This window comes from Bos javanicus, chromosome 3 (assembly GCF_032452875.1).
Source record: "Bos javanicus breed banteng chromosome 3, ARS-OSU_banteng_1.0, whole genome shotgun sequence".
Classification (NCBI taxonomy): Eukaryota; Metazoa; Chordata; class Mammalia; order Artiodactyla; family Bovidae; genus Bos; species Bos javanicus.
The window spans coordinates 43826286-43846603 of NC_083870.1; the positions used below are offsets into that span (position 1 = coordinate 43826286).

General features: G+C 38.3%; 1 protein-coding gene across 12 annotated transcripts in view; it reads left to right on the plus strand.

Moving 5' to 3' along the window:
• FRRS1 (ferric chelate reductase 1) overlaps positions 1-20318 on the plus strand; it is a 96838-nt gene that overhangs the window by 49600 nt on the left and 26920 nt on the right. For all 12 annotated transcript variants that reach the window (XM_061411091.1, XM_061411092.1, XM_061411100.1 and 9 more), the window contains 6 exons: positions 5776-5971; positions 7247-7383; positions 8647-8741; positions 10791-10938; positions 14207-14389; positions 19728-19826. In XM_061411091.1, coding sequence (XP_061267075.1) covers positions 5776-5971; positions 7247-7383; positions 8647-8741; positions 10791-10938; positions 14207-14389; positions 19728-19826 — 858 coding nt within the window. The remainder of the gene's footprint in view (positions 1-5775; positions 5972-7246; positions 7384-8646; positions 8742-10790; positions 10939-14206; positions 14390-19727; positions 19827-20318) is intronic.

The following is a 20318-nucleotide window of genomic DNA, read 5'->3' on the forward strand; positions in this document are numbered from 1 at the left end:
CTAATTTACTAGCCATATTTATAGTTTTTGTTCAGGTTTACAAATGATATAATACAGAATCAGACTTTTTTTTCCATTGAATAAGTCCATCTCTATCTCCAAAATCCTCCTTGTGGCTTGGCTTATATACTTATATACTCTTCTATAGTTCTGAGAACTCTCCTTTTTTTTTTTTTTTAACTGAAATCCCTGATCCTCCTAAATTAGAACTTTCAAGACTGAACTTTAATGGTCTGGTCTTTATGTGCCGTGAAATAATGTTTTCAAATTGCAGGTTAGAGTCATTGGTAGATTATGAAATAACAATTCAGTTGGATGTAACCAGGGCTTCCCTGGTGGTAAAGAGCCTGCCTGCCAATGAGGAAACATGGATTCAATCCCTGGGTCAGGAAGATCCTCTGGAGAAAGAAATGGCAACCCACTCCAGTATTCTTGCCTGGGAAATCTCATGGGCAGAGGAGCATGCAGGGCTATAGTCCATGGGGTTGCAAAAGAGTCGGACATGACTTAATGACTAAACAACAACAACAACAACAAGGATGTAACAGGATAAAAAAAAGGAAGGAATAGAAAATATATGAGTTTATCATGTGTGATACAAGTAAATGATGGCTCTTGAAATGTTTGTAAGGTCATAAAGATATTTCTTAACCTTGGGTGTGGTAAAAATATTAAAAATACCCACAAGATATAGCAAAAAATATATTTCCCCAAATTTTTATATTTTTTATAGTAAACTCTTCTGGTTCGGTTTTTACTTTTTTGTGACTTTTCATAATTGAGAAAACCTTTTTACTTCACACCTATGCTTTAATTAAGACTCTCAGTGCCTGCACTCATTTCCTGTTTGATGTGGAGTAGGTGTTACTGGCGACTTCCCACAGTTTTTTGTGTCTGTGTTAACTTTTGAACTCCTTTGATGCTTTCATTGAAAATAAATGACTGGTAATAAAAGCTAGAGCTTTAATGAAATATAACTAGGCTTGATTAGTTATTTGCTAGCTTACTCATCTCACATGGTTTTCAAAGACGTGCTTTCCTCCGTATTTATTTTTTCTCACATGTTCTTAGAGTAACACAATTAAAAGATGTTTAATGACTGCTTTATTTAAAAGTATCCTTAATTAACACATAATACTTTTTCTTACATGTATTTTCAATTGATTTCTTCTCATTTTACCTGAATTTTACTTTGTTGTAATAAATATGTTGTCTTGATTAATCTCTGTAGTTCACAGTCACAATAATAATAATTACATATTCATCCAGGTACAAGAGCTTAGTATTTAAATAATAAAGTTAATTTTCATGTGAGACGTATGTAGAGTGTGGTAAGTGTTAGTCGCTCTTTGCAACCCCATGAACTGTAGCCTGCTGGGCTCCTCTGTTCATGGAATTCTCCAGGCAGAAATGCTAGAGTGGGTAGCCAGTCCCTTCTCCAGGGGATCTTCCTGACCCAGGGATCAAACCCAGGTTTCCTGCACTCTAGACAGATTCTTTACTGCTGAACCAACTGAGAAGCCCAGAGCATGTAAAGGCAGTCATTATACCTTTTTACTAAGTACCTGTCTTCCAGGCAAGAAAGAAAACTGTGTAAATCTCATCAGGTTTGGTAATTTTTCAGTTAGAGAATCAGGATAATCTCTCTTTTAAAGGAAGAGGTCTGTCGTCCTGGGATGACAAAATCCAAGCTCTGGTATCTTTTCTTTTGTTCTCTATATCATACTCATGGTAGAATGTGAATATTAAAAACCTGCAAAAATCATACAAAATTGGTGGGAGTTTTTCCAGTGCTTGAAGGGTGGTCTTGTAATATAATAGCTCATTATCCGCCTTCCACACTTTTAGCTTAAATGTTTCCATATATAACTCTTTATTCTTTTTCATACCTATACAGTCTTGTTAGCATAGATTGGTTAATGGATTAACATTATTTTTAAAAAGTTGTTACTTAAATCATTAATTGGAAAATATTCATCGCCCATTGGAATGAAAATAGACTTTACCTTGAATGGTCAGTATCTGACCAAGGACAAAGAAATTGCTGTTTTCTATTTCTCTGTCTGACCTTGTTATATTTTCCTAATGAATGACAGTAGTGAATGGTGTCTTAGTCACTTCCCTTTCTCATCTTGTACAGTGAGCTCTGATAATTCCCAGTATGCTTTTCCACTTTGCTTTCCTAAAATTGTAATGTTAGGATTGGACCTGGATTTATTCCAGCTCACTTATTGTGTTTTGCAAATGAAGAAACTGGAACAGAGATTAAATGAACTGATTGATGTTACTCAGCTACTAAATGCACGTGTGCTGTTGCTCAGTCATGTCTGACTCTTTGCGACCCCAGGGACTGTAGCCTGCCAGACTCCTCTGTCCATGGAATTTTCCAGGCAAGAATACTGGAGTGGGTTGCCATTTCCTCTTCCAGGAGATCTTCTCCACCAAGGGATCAAACCTGAGTCTCTTGGGTCTCCTGCACTGACAGGTGGATTCATAGCAGAGACTATGTTTCCACTTTCATCTGACACAAAATCAGTGACAAATAAATATTAGTTAAATCAAACTAACTGTTCACTATAGTGAATATATTCACAATATTCACTGTATTCACAAACTTTTCATTGTACTATTCTTTAGGTGAGGCACATTTGTGCATTTAATTTTCATAATAACTTGGCCAAGATCACATGGTTAATATAATGACCTTGATCCTCTCCAGTAAATCTTGTATGGCCTTAAAAGCTGGTCTGTCCTAAAAAAGGATCTGGAAGCCATGTTTGAACATAAAATTTTTCTACTGCTCTAGCAGTTGTTTTCTTAAATATTGTTTCCTATAGTAATTAACTATTTTCAGAGTTACTGCAGAAGATGACCGTAGCCATGAAATTAACAGACTCTTGCTCCTTGGAAGGAAAGCTATGACCAACCTAGAGAGCATATTAAAAAGCAGAGACATTACTTCGCCAAAAAAGGTCCGTCTAGTCAAAGCTGTGGTTTTTCCAATAGTCATGTATGGATGTGAGAGTTGGACCATAAAGAAAGCTGAGCACCAAAGAATTGATGCTTTTGAACTGTGGTGTTGGAGAAGACTCTTGAGCATCCCTTGGACTGCAAGGAGATCAAACCAGTCAATTCTAAAGGAAATCAATCCTGAATATTCATTGGAAGGCCTGACGCTAAAGCTGAAACTCCAATACTTTGGCTACCTGATATGAAAAACTGACTCATAAGAAAAGACCCTGATGCTGGGAAAGATTGAAGACAGGAGGAGAAGGGGATGAGAGAAGATGAGGTGGCTTGATGGCATCCCTGACTTGATGGACATCAAGTTTGAACTTGATGTCCATCCGAACATGACTGAGTTTGAACAAGCTCTGGGAGTTGGTGATGGACAGAAAAGCCTGGTGTGCTGCAGTCCATGGGGTCGCAGAGTCGAACATGACTGAGCGACTGAACTGAACTGATTTTCAGAGTTATGCTTTTCCTCTGAGTCTACAGAGAAATCTTTGCTGTTGTTGTTTAGGTGCTAAGTCGTGTCTGACTCTTTGCAACCCCATGGACTGCAGCGCGTCAGGCTTCTCTGTCCTTCATTATCTCCCGGAGTTTGCTCAAATTCATATCCATTGAGTCAGTGATGCTACCTAACCATCTCATACTTTGCTGTCCCCTTCCCCTTTTGGCTTCAATCCTTCCCAGCATCAGTGTCTTTTCCAGTGAGTCAGCTTGTCACTTCAGGTGGCCAAGTATTGGAGCTTCAGCATCAGTCCTTCCAATGAATATTCAGGGATGATTTTCTTTAAGATTGACTGGGTTGCTCTCCTTGTGGTCCAAGGAGCTCTCAAGTGTCTTCTCCAGTGCCACAATTTCAAAGCGTAGATTCTTCAGCACTCAGGCTTCTTTATGGTCCAGCTCTCACATCTGTGCATGCCTATGGGAAAAACCATAGCTTTGTCTATTCAGACCTCTGTGGGCAAAATGGTGTCTCTGCTTTTTAATATGTGGTCTAGGTATATGCTTCTCTTATGATACAGAATTTTTCAGAAGCTTTTGATTGGTTCATTTGTCCTTTTAGCTTATCTTCAAGTGAGAATAATTCTATCTAGCTTCAATGTGTGTAAAGGATAGGGGTATAGAATTGGTTGCCAGGCTACCTAGTTGGTTACCACTGGTGTAACTTGTAGGGCCAGTTAAAGAGTGTAGCTCCACCACAATTTCTTGTGTCTAGTAGGAATTTCTGTAGCTTAGCTCTGGTCCAGTGTGTGGTTGTAATTTACATGATTATAAAAGGATAATTTGTTCTAGTGATTGTAAGGGTGCTTTTATTTTATGACCAAAGTTACAGTATAGAAAGCTCCCATTTCTATGGAGAATGCACTGCCTCTTGAGCTCTTTTCATCTGTAGCCTGTCTACTCTGTGAACTTTGCTGCCCTATAACATTTCCTACCCATTTACCTCTGCTGTGCTGTGCTGTGCTTAGTCACTCAGTCATGTCTGACTCATTGGGATCCCATGGACTGCAGTCTGCCAGGCTCCTTTGTCCATGGGGATTCTGCAAGTAAGAATACTAGAGTGGGTTGCCATGCCCTCCTCTAGGGGATTTTCCCAATCCAGAGATTGACGCAGGACTCCCACATTACAGGCGGTTTCTTTTACTGACTGAGCCATCCAGGGAAGCCTAAGAATACTGGAGTGGGTAGCCTATCCCTTCTCCAGAGGATCTTCCTGACCCAGGAATCGAACAGGGTCTCCTGCATTGCAGGTGGATTCTTTACCAGCTGGGCTACCAGAGAAGCCCGCCTGTCTACCTCTAGTCTTATTAAATACTGTGATTTGCAGGTTCTGAATGTATGCACAAAGTGAGTGGTTGATGTGGACTAGACAAGGGTGGGACTAGTTTTCTGTTAAGCAGGTGGTAAGAGGCAGATAAATTGGATGAGAAAAGAAAATTTCGTTGGCTAAGGATTCAGAAGTATCTGGACTATTGTTTAGTTGCTAAGCTGTTTACTTCTCTTTTGCGACCCCATGGACTGTAGCCTGCCAGGCTCCTCTGTCTGTGGAGTTTCCCAGGCAAGAATACTGGAGTGGGTTGCCATTTCCTTCTCCAGGAGATCTTCCCAACCCAGGGATTGAACCTGAGTCTCCTGCATTGGCAGGTGGATTCTTTCCCACTGAGTCACCAGGGAAGCCCATTTGAGCGATAGGTAATGGAAATACTGTCTCTTACAATTGTTGTTATCCTCAGTTTTCAGTGCTACAAATAAAACTGTCATTATGAGTAGCTTAATGGGAAGCTAGGAGAATTCATATCAAAGATTTATTCAGATTATGATATTTAAATTCAGAAGAAACAGTTCTTATTTGTTTAAATTTTCTAGTATGAAATGGAGCAAAACCTTTTGCTTTTACTGGATTATTTTATTATTTCCCAATCATGCTAACGAAAGCTAACATCTTCCTTTTCAGACTTTTGGTTGTAGCTATTGTAGATTTTATTAAAATAGTTTTGAAAGGAGAGTTTTTGTTTCCTTATTTTTCAGGTAAGAAAGGAGGCTTAAGTGATTTACCTAAAGTTTCACAGTTAGTAATAAGAAAAGCTGAGATTCAAATCCAGGTCAAGCTTCATACATCACATTCTTTATATTATATACTTTTGAGAATGTGGTTAAATGATTATTGAAAGCAAATAGTTGTCTAGAACTTACTGTCCTGTGATATGAAAGCTCTTATATTTTAGTTACCTTTGAAAATAGTGTACTTTTAATCTTCTTTTTAAGATGACAGCTCCTGGATTTACCGTCAGTGCCTTCATCCTTCTGTTGCATGTTAGTTTTGTGGCTAATTATCCCAGTGGAAAAGTAACAAAGTCATGCGGTGGAATGATTCCTGAGCATGGTCATACCCCACAGTCTCATCCCGCTCACAACATTTCAGTGAGTCAGAAGACATTCAGGCCAGGAGATCGAATCAAAGGTATTGTGCTGCTATTAACAGTTTGCATTTTTCATTTTGCTTTTTTTTACTATACATTGAATCTTTATTACTGTTGGATTGATATAGTTTCATTTAATTTGTTCATCTGTTTCATAAGATACCATAATCTTACACTTCTCATTTTTGTGTTTAACTACTACTGATGACTGTATTATGTAAGCAGTATATTTACTATCCATTCAGACTAGGTTTTTTTTTTTTTTTTTTGACCACACTATGAAACTTGCAGGGTCTTAGTTCCCCAACCAGGAATTGAACCCAGCCCTGCAGTGAAAGTGCTAGATGCTAACCACTGGACCTCTGGGGAATTCTGCAGAATAGGTTTTAAAATATTTTTGTCATTATTTAATATCTCTTCATTAACAGTACTATTTACTCAGTAGAAGAGGAAAATAACGCTTAGGGATTTCTTTGGAAGGAATGATGCTAAAGCTGAAACTCCAGTACTTTGGCCACCTCATGCAAAGAGTTGACTCATTGGAAAAGACTCTGATGCTGGGAGGGATTGGGGGCAGGAGGAGAAGGGGACGACAGAGGATGAGATGGCTGGATGGCATCACTGACTCGACAGACATGAGTCTCAGTGAACTCCGGGAGTTGGTGATGGACAGGGAGGCCTGGCATGCTGCGATTCATGGGGTCGAAAAGAGTCGGACACAACTGAGCGACTGATCTGATCTGATCTGATCTGATTAAACCCTTATCCTACTTAATATTGTATAGTTTCATATGTTTCCCTAATTCTTCTGGCACAAAGTAGGCTGAAACTTAAGGATGTATCTATAAGAGCATTTTACAAACTCCATTTTCTGCGATATTAGAAATGCAAAATATTAATAGATATTTTCTAACAAAAAGAGTTTATGGAAAAAATAAATTTAGAACACTTTATGGGTTACATGGATTCTATTTCTTAGAGCTTTATAGGATATAGTAGGTTGTTAAAACCCTGAGGGATCTGCAGTCAAGACACAAGCGTACTTTAAACCAGCATTTTTCAAGCTACTTTGGCCCCGTGAACCACACTCTGACCATAACTAACCTTTTCTTCCCTGTGGAATAGCTATTACACCTCATGGAATAATGTCCTGTGGAACATGGTTTAGAATTTCTTTGACTATGAGATGATTTCTACTGTTTTCTCTCCTAGAGTAGTTTTGTATATGTACACCTGATTTTGTGACATGTTTCCTCTAACAGTCTTTTTGGGGGATGTTGCTAAACTCCTAACTTACCTTTTTATTTGTTTCTCAGTTACTTTGTCAGGGCCACCATTTAAAGGCTTTCTCTTAGAAGCGCGTGACGCTGAGAATTTGAGTGGCCCTCCTGTTGGCTCCTTCACACTGATTGACAGTCATGTGTCACAGCTTCTGACCTGTGAAGACGTACAGGTTTGTGTTTAGTTTGAAACTGATTTCTATCAGTTTCCATGGGTCTTTTCACTGGAGTGGTGTTTGCAAGATAAACGATGACATTACCTATGTATTGCAGACATCTGAATAGAGGCACAATGAGCAAAGTTTCCACTTAATTTTTCTACTGGCAATATATTTTTATACATCAACATTCTAGAAAAGGTAGGCTCATAGTTTTGTTTATAGCTTTTGCTATTTTATCAAAATATTGTTTCTTACTGTACTGAATTTTGAAGGATGTTGATATTGAAGATAGAGTTCTAGAGTGAAACAGAGGTCTGGCTTTTGTAATTAATTAATTAATTAAATGAACATTTACTATACCAGGAACTTTCCTGCAAGGGATATGGTGATGAACAAGATTTGTTATTTGATGAGTTCAGAGCCTTACACATAAGCAAAGCATATGGACATATGCTATGTGACACATAAGCAGAACATATGGATATAGGACAGACACATTAGTAGAATAGTATGATGACTCAGATTAGAACCATACACAGGGTGGGTGAGAAGCATGGCAGAAGTGCCACACTGACTGTAGGGAATTGAGTGAGTGCATTTCGGAAGAGCTTATCTAAGCTAGACCTCAAAGGATGAGTATCCAGATAAATGAAAGTGGGAAATAAGATTGTTCAAGAGAAAGGAATTACTAGAAGATAATGCTACGTATTTAGAGGCAGGAATTTTTTCTTTTGGTGAATATTCTGCATTCTATTTGTATATATTAATAGAAAACCAGAAGCTTACAGTATAAATGAGATAATGCTTCTGCTGCTGCTTAGTCACTTCAGTCATGTCCTACTCTGTGCAACCCTATGGGCTGCAGCCTGCCAGGCTCCTCTGTCCATGGGATTCTCTAGGCATGAGCACTGGAGTGGGTTGCCATGTCCTCCTTCAGGGAATCTTCCCGACCCAGAGATTGAACCCAGGTCTCCTGTATTGCAGGCAGATTCTTTACCACTAAGCCACCAGAAAAGCCCCAAATAAATGAAATAACCAGCAGACTCTATACAGCATCAACACACCCAATGTTTGTAACTCTCTTCAGTTCTTACATTTCAGCTGACTCTACAGCCAGCTACTAATTTGGTGTCAACCAATCAACATGTTTTTATTGAGCACCTGAGTCCTTGTGTTGAACAGAATACCAGAGTTGTACAGTGATAAATGGTTGTAGTTCCAGCTATATTGAGCTATTGAGTAACTGAATGGTAGTTCTTTTCCATTTTCTTTCAGGGATCAGCTGTAAGTCATAGAAGTCCATCAAAGAAAACAGAAATCAAGGTCTTTTGGGATGCTCCAAGCGGTGCCCCAAATCACATAACCTTCCTGTGAGTAGAAGAATTTGCAACTCTATAACTAGTATAATTGAAATAATGAGAGTCTGCATCATTTTTTATAACTACTGAACATTCACCAGTATGTCAGAGGTTTAGTATAGTAATGACACCAGTTTACTGATATAAGTAGTTGTTTTGTTTATTTTTTTCCAGCAGTATATACTGAGTACCTAGCACAGGACCCAGGACCTAATAGACACTTAATGGACATTTGTTGAGTGAATGAAGTGTGGTAGTGCCTTCAAACTAGTAAGAGCCATCAGTTAATAACTTGAGTCTGTATGGTGTATGGATGAATACTTTTAAAAGTTTTGTTCCTGTATTAGTACGAGAATATGAAAAAAAGCAGTCCTAAAATTTGAATGACTTTTTTCTCATTGTTACTACTTGCAGATTAGATTGTCAGAAAAGTAAGATTCTGTGTGTTCCTCAGAATTATGAAATTCAGTAGAATTAGAACAATACTTCTCTCTTAATCTTACATGCAAAGAGGAAATGGACTGTCATAAAGGGGGATGTCATGAATGTCATTTAAAGGAAGAATTGCTCTCCTACCCTGTCTCTTATTTTCTGCTTCACTTTGTACACAGAGTACACTTTGTACACTGATCTGTGTATACCTGTGTGTTGAGTGGAATGTGAAAAAGGAGATTTGACCCCAGTAAGAGCTGATGGTTGCTTGTGCAGCCTCTGTATAGCTTCTTTCTTAAGCTGCTTATTGCTGTTGCTAAGTCGCTTCAGTTGTGTCTGACATTGTGTGACCCCATAGACGGCAGGCCACCAGGCTCTCCCGTCCCTGGGATTCTCCAGGCAAGAACACTGGAGTGGGTTGCCATTTCCTTCTCCAATGCATGAAAGTGAAAAGTGAAAGTGAAGTCGCTCAGTCGTGTCCGACTCTTAGCGACCCCATGGACTGCAGCCTACCAGGCTCCTCTGTCCATGGAATTTTCCAGGCAAGAATACTGGAGTGGGTTGCCATTGCCTTCTCCATAAGCTGCTTATTACATGTGCCTTTTGGAATAATTTGAATGACCACTGTGAAAAGTGTAATAGTAGTTTGTCATGTATATGTCAGGAGTAGAAGTCTGTGCAGTTCAGTCCCTGGGTCTGGCATTCATAGCTGCTGTGAATATGCCCAAAGAACAGATAAGACAAGAGAGAGAGAACAATCAAAGTTGAAGAGAAGTTGAAGAGAGTCATTAGAGATTTGCCTCCTACAAAACTCTGTCAGGTAGTATAGGCATTGTTGTTTTATTGCGCTTTGCTTTATTTAACTTTACAGATAGTTTGTTTTGTACAAATTGGTTTGTGGCAGCCCTGCATTAAATGAGTCTATGGGAGCCATTTTTCAAACACATTTGCTCAATTTGTTTCTCTGTGCCACATTTTGTTAATTGTTATAACATTTCAAGCTGTTCCATCAATATTATGTTTGTTATGGTGATCATTCATCAGTGGTCAGTGATCATTGATGTTACTACCATAATTTGCTGACGTCTTCGATGATGGTTAGTGTTTTTTAGCCAGAAGGTATTTTAAAATTGGGCTTCCCTGGTGGTTCAGTGGTAATGAATCTGCCTGCCAATGCAGGAGACAGGAGTTTGGTCCCTGGGTCAGGAAGATCCCCTGGAGAAGGAAATGGCAACCCATTCCAGTATTCTTGTCTAGGAAATCCCATGGACAGAGGAGCCTGGTGGGTTAGAATCCATTGGGTCGCAAAAGAGTGAGACACAACTTAGCAAATAAAACAATTTTAAAATTAAGGTATAGATATTGTTTTTTAGATATAGTGCTATTGCACACTTAATAGACTACAGTGTAGTGTAAACACAACTTTTATATGCATTTGGAAAGCCCATAATTCTGTGACTCACTGTATCATAATATGTGTTTTGTTGTGGTGGTCTGGAACTGAACCCTCAATATATCCAGGAAATATCTGTATTAGGTTGTATGTTCCTAGTTAGTTACTTTTTTTGGTTCGCTTTATGATGAGCCACAATCATGGTTCTTTCTAATCTCTCTGGAACTGCATTTCAGAGCCACAGTCGTTGAGAAGTACAAAATCTACTGGGTGAAGATTCCTGGTCCTGTAATTTCACAACCAAATGTACCTCCTTTTACAACACCTGAAGCTACAATAGCACCAATGCCAACGGTACCGTCAGTCTCCCATTTAACAAGATCAGTAAGTAGAGTTTTTATAGTTTCATGAAATACAGTCTAAAGGAACAGCTTCCTTAGAAATTGTGGTTCTGTGCTTGCAGATGTTTGTAAAGGAGTGGCTGTCCTGGGTTATGGAAGCAGGTTTTTGAGTGCCTGTCAGGAAATCAGGAGGGAGTCTTCACTGCAACTTTACGACTTATAGGTTAGAATAAGAGGAGTGCAGGACCCTAGATGTTCAAGGTGTGGTTGTGACGTTCACGTGTAGTCTATACTAGCAGTGCATATGTTTTCATTTGAAAATAAATCTGAAGCAGCGGGGTTTATTTTCTTTTTTAAAATACAGCCAAACAGCAAACCTGAAGAGGGAACTTAAAGCTGAAGCTAAATTTAGGTTTCAGCTAAACTGGGAGGGGGTGTAGGGGTAGAATCCTGAAATGGTGATATAGTTCTTCACTCTTATTTCAGCTAAGGCCAGTGAGTACTGCAGGATTCTACAGGTTGAACTCTTGCAAGCTAATCAGCTAGAATTCTATTTAGGCCCTCTGATTCAAAAGAAGTACAGTTAAAAAAACACATCTTGCAAAGGGTTATTCATGTTACAAACATTGGAAAGGCTTTACTGAAAGCAATTTGGATGAATTAGACTTCTCAATTCAGAAGTGACGATAACAAAAAATGTCTTAAGGAAGGTTATTACAGTTAGAAGAACAAATTTGGGCCTGAATTCTGATTCGTCTAATTTCTGTTTGAGTTTGGACAAATTACTTAAATCTTAAAGTCTCAGTTTCTTCACCTATAAATGAGAAATAATAATATCTAATTCTTATAGAACCATATATATTACTGTGAGAACCAAATAGAATGAATATAAGATTTCTGATTGATTTGTACTTAATAGGTATTTAGTAAACATTCGTTCATTTTTTCTCTTCCTTCCACTTTCTTGTCTCTTTATAGCTCTTTTTTCTTGTAGGGAAGGCTAAATCTCCTATGCCCCTATACAGTGTCTTGTTTTGTTTACCTTCTTTTCCACATTATGCAATATGTGATGAGCCATTTGATTACATTATTATGAACTTTTGTTTGACCAAACAATTCGATTTGTTGTTTGCAGTAATTCTCAGGTTGTTTAGTCTCAATGTTTATGTATTTTAAAGTTGCTTTGGGGGATTCCCAGTCATTTTGGATCTGAGCTTCCCAGGAGGACTCTATTAACAATCTAAGAAAAGATTGTTATCTTTTCTTATATTCGTATAAAAGGCATTAGCTCTTGTTGGAGATTTTTTATTGTATCTCTGTACCAAGTTTATAATCTCCAATTATGGAGAGATTCATTCAGAGTCACAGGATGTTGGCACTTGTAGAAAGCTAGAGGAGGCCTCAGGGTCCCTGTTGCATAGTTAAAGATAAACAGACCCTGAGAGAGAAATTCTGCAGCAAACACGATGCAACGGTGGAGTAAAGGGGAGAACAGAGACAGACCAGACCCATGTTTCCAGGCTTCTACTGGCTTATTCTCTCCGTTCAACTATACTTTCTCTTTAAGTTCCTGTGAAATAATAAACAAAAATTTATATATATATATATATATATTGGTCTCTGCTTGGTTTCTGTTAATAGTTGGCCTTTTGACCCCAGTTCCTAATACAGAGTTGCTAAATCCCTTGGAATTTCCTGAATGATGGGGTATCTTTTGTTCTAATGAGGTGACTCTTGGTGGACTCCTGTATGGGGGCTGGTCCCCCAAAACACTGAGCCATGATTAGAAGCTTGCAGCTTTCAGCCGACTGACCCCATTCTCCAGAGAAGGGAGAGAGGCTGAAAACTGAGCTAATAATCCTTCATCTCACATGATAGTGGTGGTGGTTTAGTCGCTAACTTGTGTTCGACTCTTGCAACCCCATGGACTGTAGCCTGTCAGGCTCCTCTGTCCATGAGATTCTCCAGGCAAGAATACTGGAGTGGGTTGCCATTTCCTTCTCCATCCCACATGATGGAGCCTCCATAAAAGTTGCAAAAGTGTAGGTTTCGGAGAGCTCCTGGGTTGCTGACCACATGGAGGTGTGGGGAGGCTGGTGCCTCAGAGGGGTCATGGGAGCTCTGCACCTGCCCCTTCCTGCATACTTTACGCAGCTCTTCCATCTGGCCGTTTGTGGGTTGTTATCCTTTTATAATATACTGGTAATCTAGTAAGTTCTGTGAGCCATCTTTATAAATCACCTAACTCAAGGAGAAGGTGCTGAGAACCTCCAGTTTATGGCCAACGATTCAGAAGTACAGGTGGCAACCTGGGGCTTGTGATTGGCATCTGTGATGGGCATCTGAAGTGGGTGCAGTTTTGTGGGACTGAGCCCTTAGCCTGTGGGATCTGACACCAATTTCAGGTAGATAGTGTCAGAGAAGAGTTGACTTGTAGCACACTCAGTTATGTCTGCAGAGAATTTCAGAATTGCTTATTGTGGAACATGCCCACACCTGTTTGGTGCCCAGAAATATTGGTAGAGTAGAAGAAGAAATGAGAGTTTTTCTGTACAGTTCCCATTAAATCCTGTTACTTAAACTCATGTTTAGCTCTCTTCTGAAATGTGGTGTCACACCTCATTCTAACTCAGTATGACTGCTTGTTTGCTCTGTCAAATTGTAGAGCTGACATTTTTCAATAGTCTTTCTTATTTGCAATACCAAGAAGCTCTGAATTAAATAATCATAGATTGTTTTTGCTTCTTCTCCACTAAATTGTTATTACTATTATTTGGAGCAGTGGTATATATGGGAGTAACCATTTTTTTCTTACATTATTTTAATGTCAAACTTGAATTCTAGAGGCAGAGTCCAGGATCTAAATATAAAAACTTGCTAAAGGTTTGTTTGTTTGGTTTTAAAAATTCCATCTCTGAAAGCTAGAGGATATCCTTTAGGCAAGTATGTCAATGTGGACTTAAATATTCCCTAAGAAATTTCTCAAAGTTTACTCGAAACTTTGCTCCAGAACATAATTAATGTGAAGTATTCTGTGTATTAAAGGGATCTTAATACTCGTGTGTAATTATAGTTCAAGTAATGTTGTGTCTTCCAAATTTTAATTAATATTAATTAAATTTAAAAGTTTACAACCTAACTACTGCTTTGATAATTTTTAATTTGGGATGTGGTCTTTTTCCTGTCATTTGAATCCTTATTATGAAAATGTATTCTTGTTAAAACCCATACTTCAAGGTAGAAGCTCTTCTGTTATTGGAGATGAATTGCCTGTTTGATAATTAAGTCTTTCCCCCCTGTCATTTTTCTAGTTCAATGCTTCAGACTGTGGGAACAAGAAGTTCTGTATCAGGAGTCCTTTGAACTGTGACCCAGAGAAGGAGCGTGCCTGTGTCTTCTTGTCCTTCACACGAGATGACCAATCAGTGATGGTTGAAATGAGCGGTCCCAGTAAAGGCTATTTATCCGTGGCATTTTCTCATGACCGATGGATGGTTTGTACCTCTCACTTACATCAGTGGTGATGAAAGGAGAGTCACTGGAGTGAGTGATAATCAACAGCAATTTAGCGTTTGTTCCAGAGTCAGATTCTCATACTTAGGGAGGAATGGGAAGGGAGAGCAGAGAAACTAACTTGGATTCTCAGTTAAGCAGCATTGAGTTGAGCTATTCCATATTAATATCTCTAAGGACAAGGCTGTCCTGAGGAAAGTTAGGAAAAGCATTTTGTTTCCAGTGGATTTGCCACTTTGTCTGTCTACCTCTGTCTCTGTGATAAAGCAGGGAGTGCAGTTAAGAAAAAGTTGCTCTTCATAAAATCTCATGTTGTTTTTGATGCTCTTCAACTCCTGGTTTTCTCAAGTGATTACAGCCTGGATTGCTGCTCTTGTTGTCCCCATTTTGATGGTCATGGCACATTTCCCCAACAGGGAATTAAACCTAGTGTCTCCAGGCATAAGTGGCTTCTTTACCGGGTCTACAAAATGTTTCACTCTCCTTGGGTGGTGATGAATGGATTAAGAGATTCTGTAGGTGGCAGCCTTGTGCTGTGGTGCGGAAGAACAGAGTCCTGCATTAGCATTCTGATTTCCCAGGAGAGGAAGAAGGCCATAAAGGCCAGGACATGTGTCTATCCTGTTCCAGCAGAGCTGACTGTGGAGGGGGTTGGCTACAAATGGAGAAAGCCTCTCATTTCCACATTAACAAATGCAAGAAGTCTTTTCTTGAGAGTTTTCTTCCTGTTAGGCTTTAAACATCACTTTTTAAGGAAATCATTATTTTTTTAAAAAGAAAAGGAACTCTGAGATTCTGTGATAGAAGAACAAATATTTTCCTTCAAAGTGCATGCTAATTGCAGTAATCCTTGTTATGCTGGCTGCAAATATTTCAGGGAGCCAGGTGTGACTTTTTTGGGGGTGGATGACATTGCAATATGTGATATGACCTGTATATTTTAAAATGTAGTTTCACAATGCACTCATTATCTTTTTTCATTCAACACAGGGTATACCTTAAACCTATGAGATAGAAGATATTTAATAGGCTTCTAAAAATACCATAAAAGAAATTGTGACTCTTTCCCTTTTAAAGTTGCTTTTATGGGAAATTTTATACTTGATCAAATGATGTTGCAATTCTTCAAAACATTTTCCCCATTTTTCCTTTTGTGATTACCATTATACTTACAGCATATCCTTTTGTTCTCAATTTTGGCAAAAATGAACCTTATTCATACGGTGCATGAGAAAGCTGGGTTAAAAATAAGTGTGACTGTAAAGCCATAAGGAAAGATGGTGGTAGTGCCTGTTATATGAGTGGAACTGGCTATGAAGGAAACTGATGAGTCCAGCAGGGGTTAACAATGATAGCCTTATTGGAATAAGTGTAGGTTTATTAAGGTGCATGTGTAAGGTAGAGTACACATTTAGATACGTACTCTAGTCACTTAAATAAAAGAATTCTAGCCAAACTCCCTGCAGTAGTACACTAACATGTTTCCTTTCCTGGTCACATAAAATCTGTCAGCCAAAGGAAAAGACTATTGTTACAGAGAGTGTTGTGATGAGGAGCCTGCAAGTACCACAATTAATTCTGTTCTAAGTTGTAGGCATAGATGACACAAAAATGTTTACCTCTAATTCAAGATATATTTATCTTACTTAAAAATCTTATGTTTCTAGTACAGTACTCATCAAACATGTTTATAAAAAGACTTAATTATACAGGTGCAGTTAATTTATGGAGCAAGCCTATTTGATGATTAAAATCATCTGTACACCTGTTTGCCTAAATTGAGGGAAATAAATCATCACCAAAAATATTTGTAAAGTGGTTGTTTCTATTTTTGATTATTTTTAAATTCTTAGGATATTTTTATGACCTGCGATTTCTTATTAGTATGTCATGTAAGTTCAAATACCAAAGGTATCTGATGTTATGAATACTGATTAGATAAGCTAAATTATACCTTTTTTCAATTTGGTTTGTACATGAATGATAGCAGTTCTGTTTTGCTATTAGACCCCATTACTAAAATTGAAAGTACAACTTTCCATATTTTTCCTAACAGTATTTGCTAATATCTGAATTTTAACTGAAACTCAGAATATGCACGTCTCCCTCATCTTAGATATTTTTTTGTTCTCTGAGATAAAGTATTCAAGTATACACACTGTATTAGCTGCTGTTCTCTGTTTCCCTGCCCAGTGTTGTCTTATTCTGTACATAATTTCTTAACACTCAAATTCCAGAGTGCTTCCAGTGCTGGCCTCTCTTGTATGTCCAGTGTGAAATTTCCAGCTTCTGGGTGGTTACTTCCAGATGGGTGTTCTGGACAACACAGGCCATCATCTACCAACTGAATTTATTATCCAGCCTTCTAACATCCTTTTGTGTTTCCCATTCTTGGTGATCAGCAACAATAGGAAAAAAGTAACTACTGTTATTGATCTCTTGCTTCTTTTCAGATACTGTCTGGGAAGCCTATGGACTGATTATCTCATTCATTGCTGCCACCATCTTCTCTGGTGTTCAGGAAAACTTTGTGACTTAGATTCCTCTCTTTTAGTCACCTCTCAGGTTCTTCTTTTACCCACCCTAACTTTTTGTTTTGAAAAGTTTTAAACCTATGTGAAAGTTGAGAGACTAGTATAATGAACACCAGTAAGCCCTTCACCTGCATTTGTCACTGTCTCTCTCTCTTTCCTTGTGTGCATATGTGTAGATTAACTTTTTCACTGTATATTAACACACATTTTTTTCCCTGCACTATTTGAAAATTAAGTTACAGCTATCATGACCTTTTATGTTTCCTTTTCAGCATGTATCTCCTAAGAAGGATATTCTCCTACAATTATCATAATATCACCATCAAATATATAATACAATAATTTTATTCAATGTAGTGTATATTCAAATTTCCATAATTGTCCCAATAAAGTCATGTATAAAATCTCTGATCCAGACTAATCAGTTATCACTCAGTGCATTTAATTGTTATATCTCTTTAAACTCCTTTTCTTTAGAATGCTTACTCTTACCTTTTTTCTTGATTTTTTTTCTGGCTGGTTGTTTTGTAGAATGCCCTGAAATTTTTACAATAGATTCAGGTTATGATTTTAGACCACATTTGAGATAACCTCAATGCTAGCCCCCAAAGCATTGGTGAACCTTTAGTAGTTACAGGGAAATATTTTTTTCTTTAACATATTTTTGAAACTTTTCAAAGTCCTTGTTGGTATTTCTGGCCTTGTCCTGTATATGTTTTAGCTTTGTGCCACCCGTTTCCTAAAGTTTCCATATACTTTTTATGTTTCTATATCTTTGGCCCTAGAAGTTCCTCAGTTTGAAAAACCTTTCCCTTTATTGCAGCTCTACCTTATCCACATGTATTTTTTATTCTCTGAAGCATAGTTAATGCTGTCTTTTCTGATAAGCCTTTTTCAATCCTTTGACCCTACCTAATTTGTCTTTCTATAGCACTTTGTTTAAATCTCTATTTTATACATACTATTTTAATTGTCTCCTCTATTAAAACATAGTCTTTGATCACAAGAACTATGTTGTCATCTTTGTTTCTCCCTCTTGATATTTTCTTATAGAGTGCGTTCTAAATGCTGGAACTGAGAGGAGCAAACAGGGGCAGGAGGTTCTGTCTAATTCTGGGGTTTGGTTGGAACTTCTCATGTGTGTTCTACCATGCTCAAAACTTGGGGTTTCTACAGCTGCCTGAAGCATAAGGTCGTCGTAGCACCTTCTCTTTCCCTCACTGTAGAGCCATGAAAACTGAGCGTTACCTCTCCTTCATCCTCATCACCTCACCAGTATTTGAGAGGTTTGCCTTAATGACTTAGTTGACTTATCATCAGTTTGCCTCAAATCAACCATTTTGCTATATTAAATTTTGTTTGAAATAACAAGAAAATTCTATCGTTTCATTGATGATAAACATTCTAGAAGATACACACTGTTTGTTTAAATCAGAGATTAGCCAACTTTTTCTGCAGAAGGTTAGATAGCAACGACTTCAGAATCTGTGGGCCGCCTGGTCTCTTTGCAGCTACTCAGCTCTTTTATAGTGCTAAAGCAGGCACAGATTGCTGTAAATTAGTATGTGTGGCCGTGTTCCAGTCAAACTTTATTTATAGGCACTGAAATTTGGATTTAATGTATTTTCACTATCATGAATTATCATTCTTAAAAAACCATTTAGATATGTAAACACTATCCTCAGCTTGTGGCCTGTATAAGAACAGGCATCAGGCTAAAGTTGGTCTGTGTGCCACAGTGTGTGGTGATTTAAATTATGATAACTCCAAGTTTCTTGAGTTGCACTAATTCTGATTTGAGCATAAGATGTGTAACAGGGAACTTCTTTGCTAATGTTATGTACTTGAGAGTTAAAACTGGAACTTTTTACAAGAAATTTAAAATTTTTTGTAAATTTTACAAATGTTAGAAAATCATATTGGTATTTTTAACAAGACTTTAATTATAGCTTGTTAGTCTTGGGTCTTGTTTAAGGAATTTAGTGACAAAAGCTGGTTAAAGACCTTGTTAGATAGTTTATGGAAAACAGTTTAGAATAGATGAAAGAACCAAAACTGTACACAATAACTTAAAATCCATATTATTTATTTGGTGGTGGTAGTGTTGTTTCGGAGAAGGCAATAGCACCCCACTCCAGTACTCTTGCCTGGAAAATCCATGGATGGAGGAGCCTGGTGGGCTGCAGTCCATGGGGTCTCTAAGAGTCGGACACGACTGAGTGACTTCACTTTCACTTTTCACTTTCATGCATTGGAGAAGGAAATGGCAACCCACTCCAGTGTTCTTGCCTGGAGAATCCCAGGGACAGGGAAGCCTGGTGGGCTGCCGTCTCTGGGGTCGCACAGAGTCGGACACGACTGAAGCGACTTAGCAGCAGCAGCAGTGTTGTTTATCGCTAAGTCATGTCCAACTCTTTGTGACCCCATGGACTGTAGCCCACCAGTCTCCTCGTCCATGGGATTCTCCAGGCAAGAATACTGGAGTGGGTTGCTATTTCATTCTCCAGGGGATCTTCCCGACCCAGGGATTGAACCCATGTCTCCTGCATTGGGAGGTGGATTCCTTAACCGCTGAATCACTAGGGAAGCCCTGTCATTCATTTGTACCATAACTTAAATGTGCTTTAAGGATACAGTCTGCTGTCTGATAATCACTGTAAATAAGATTTAATTTTTAGAGCTAAGGAATATTGGAGATTAAAGGAGAGATAAGAATTAGACTGACAAACAATGCTCCCTTGTTGAAATTCCCTTGACCTGTTTTTCATTTGTCATTGTTTTTCAGGGTGATGATGATGCTTATGTGTGTATTCTTGAAGATCAGATTGTTCACATACAACCTTCCCACTTGACAGGGCGAAGTCATCCTATAATGGATTTTGGGGTAGGTGTGAAGATTCTGGAATTGCCACCTGGCGGGTCCATCTTCTGGCTATACGACCAACAGTGCCATGGCTGTGGTGCAAAATAGCTTCCAAACCTGCAGCTAGCAGCAAAGACCAAACAGGGTCCTGGGAGCAGAGTTCCTATCTTACAGTCTGGGAGAAACCTTTCTGCATTTTATTATATACGTGTGTAAATTGTATGTACTTAAGTTGTATAGCATGATGTTTTTATATCCCTCTCCATAGTGAAATGATTGCTAAAATCAGGCTAATCAATATATCCATTGCCTCAGTTACTTTTTTCTTTTTTTGTGATGAGAACAGCTGAAATCTACTCTCTTAGCAAATTTCCAGTATACAGTCCAGTAATATAAACTACAGTTACCATGCCCCTTTTCTATGCTTTAGCAAGCACAGGAAAGTTTTCTTTTTTAGTAAAAGATGAATTCTTGTTTGTTTCACTTAAATTCTTTTTTATTGCATCTGTTAAA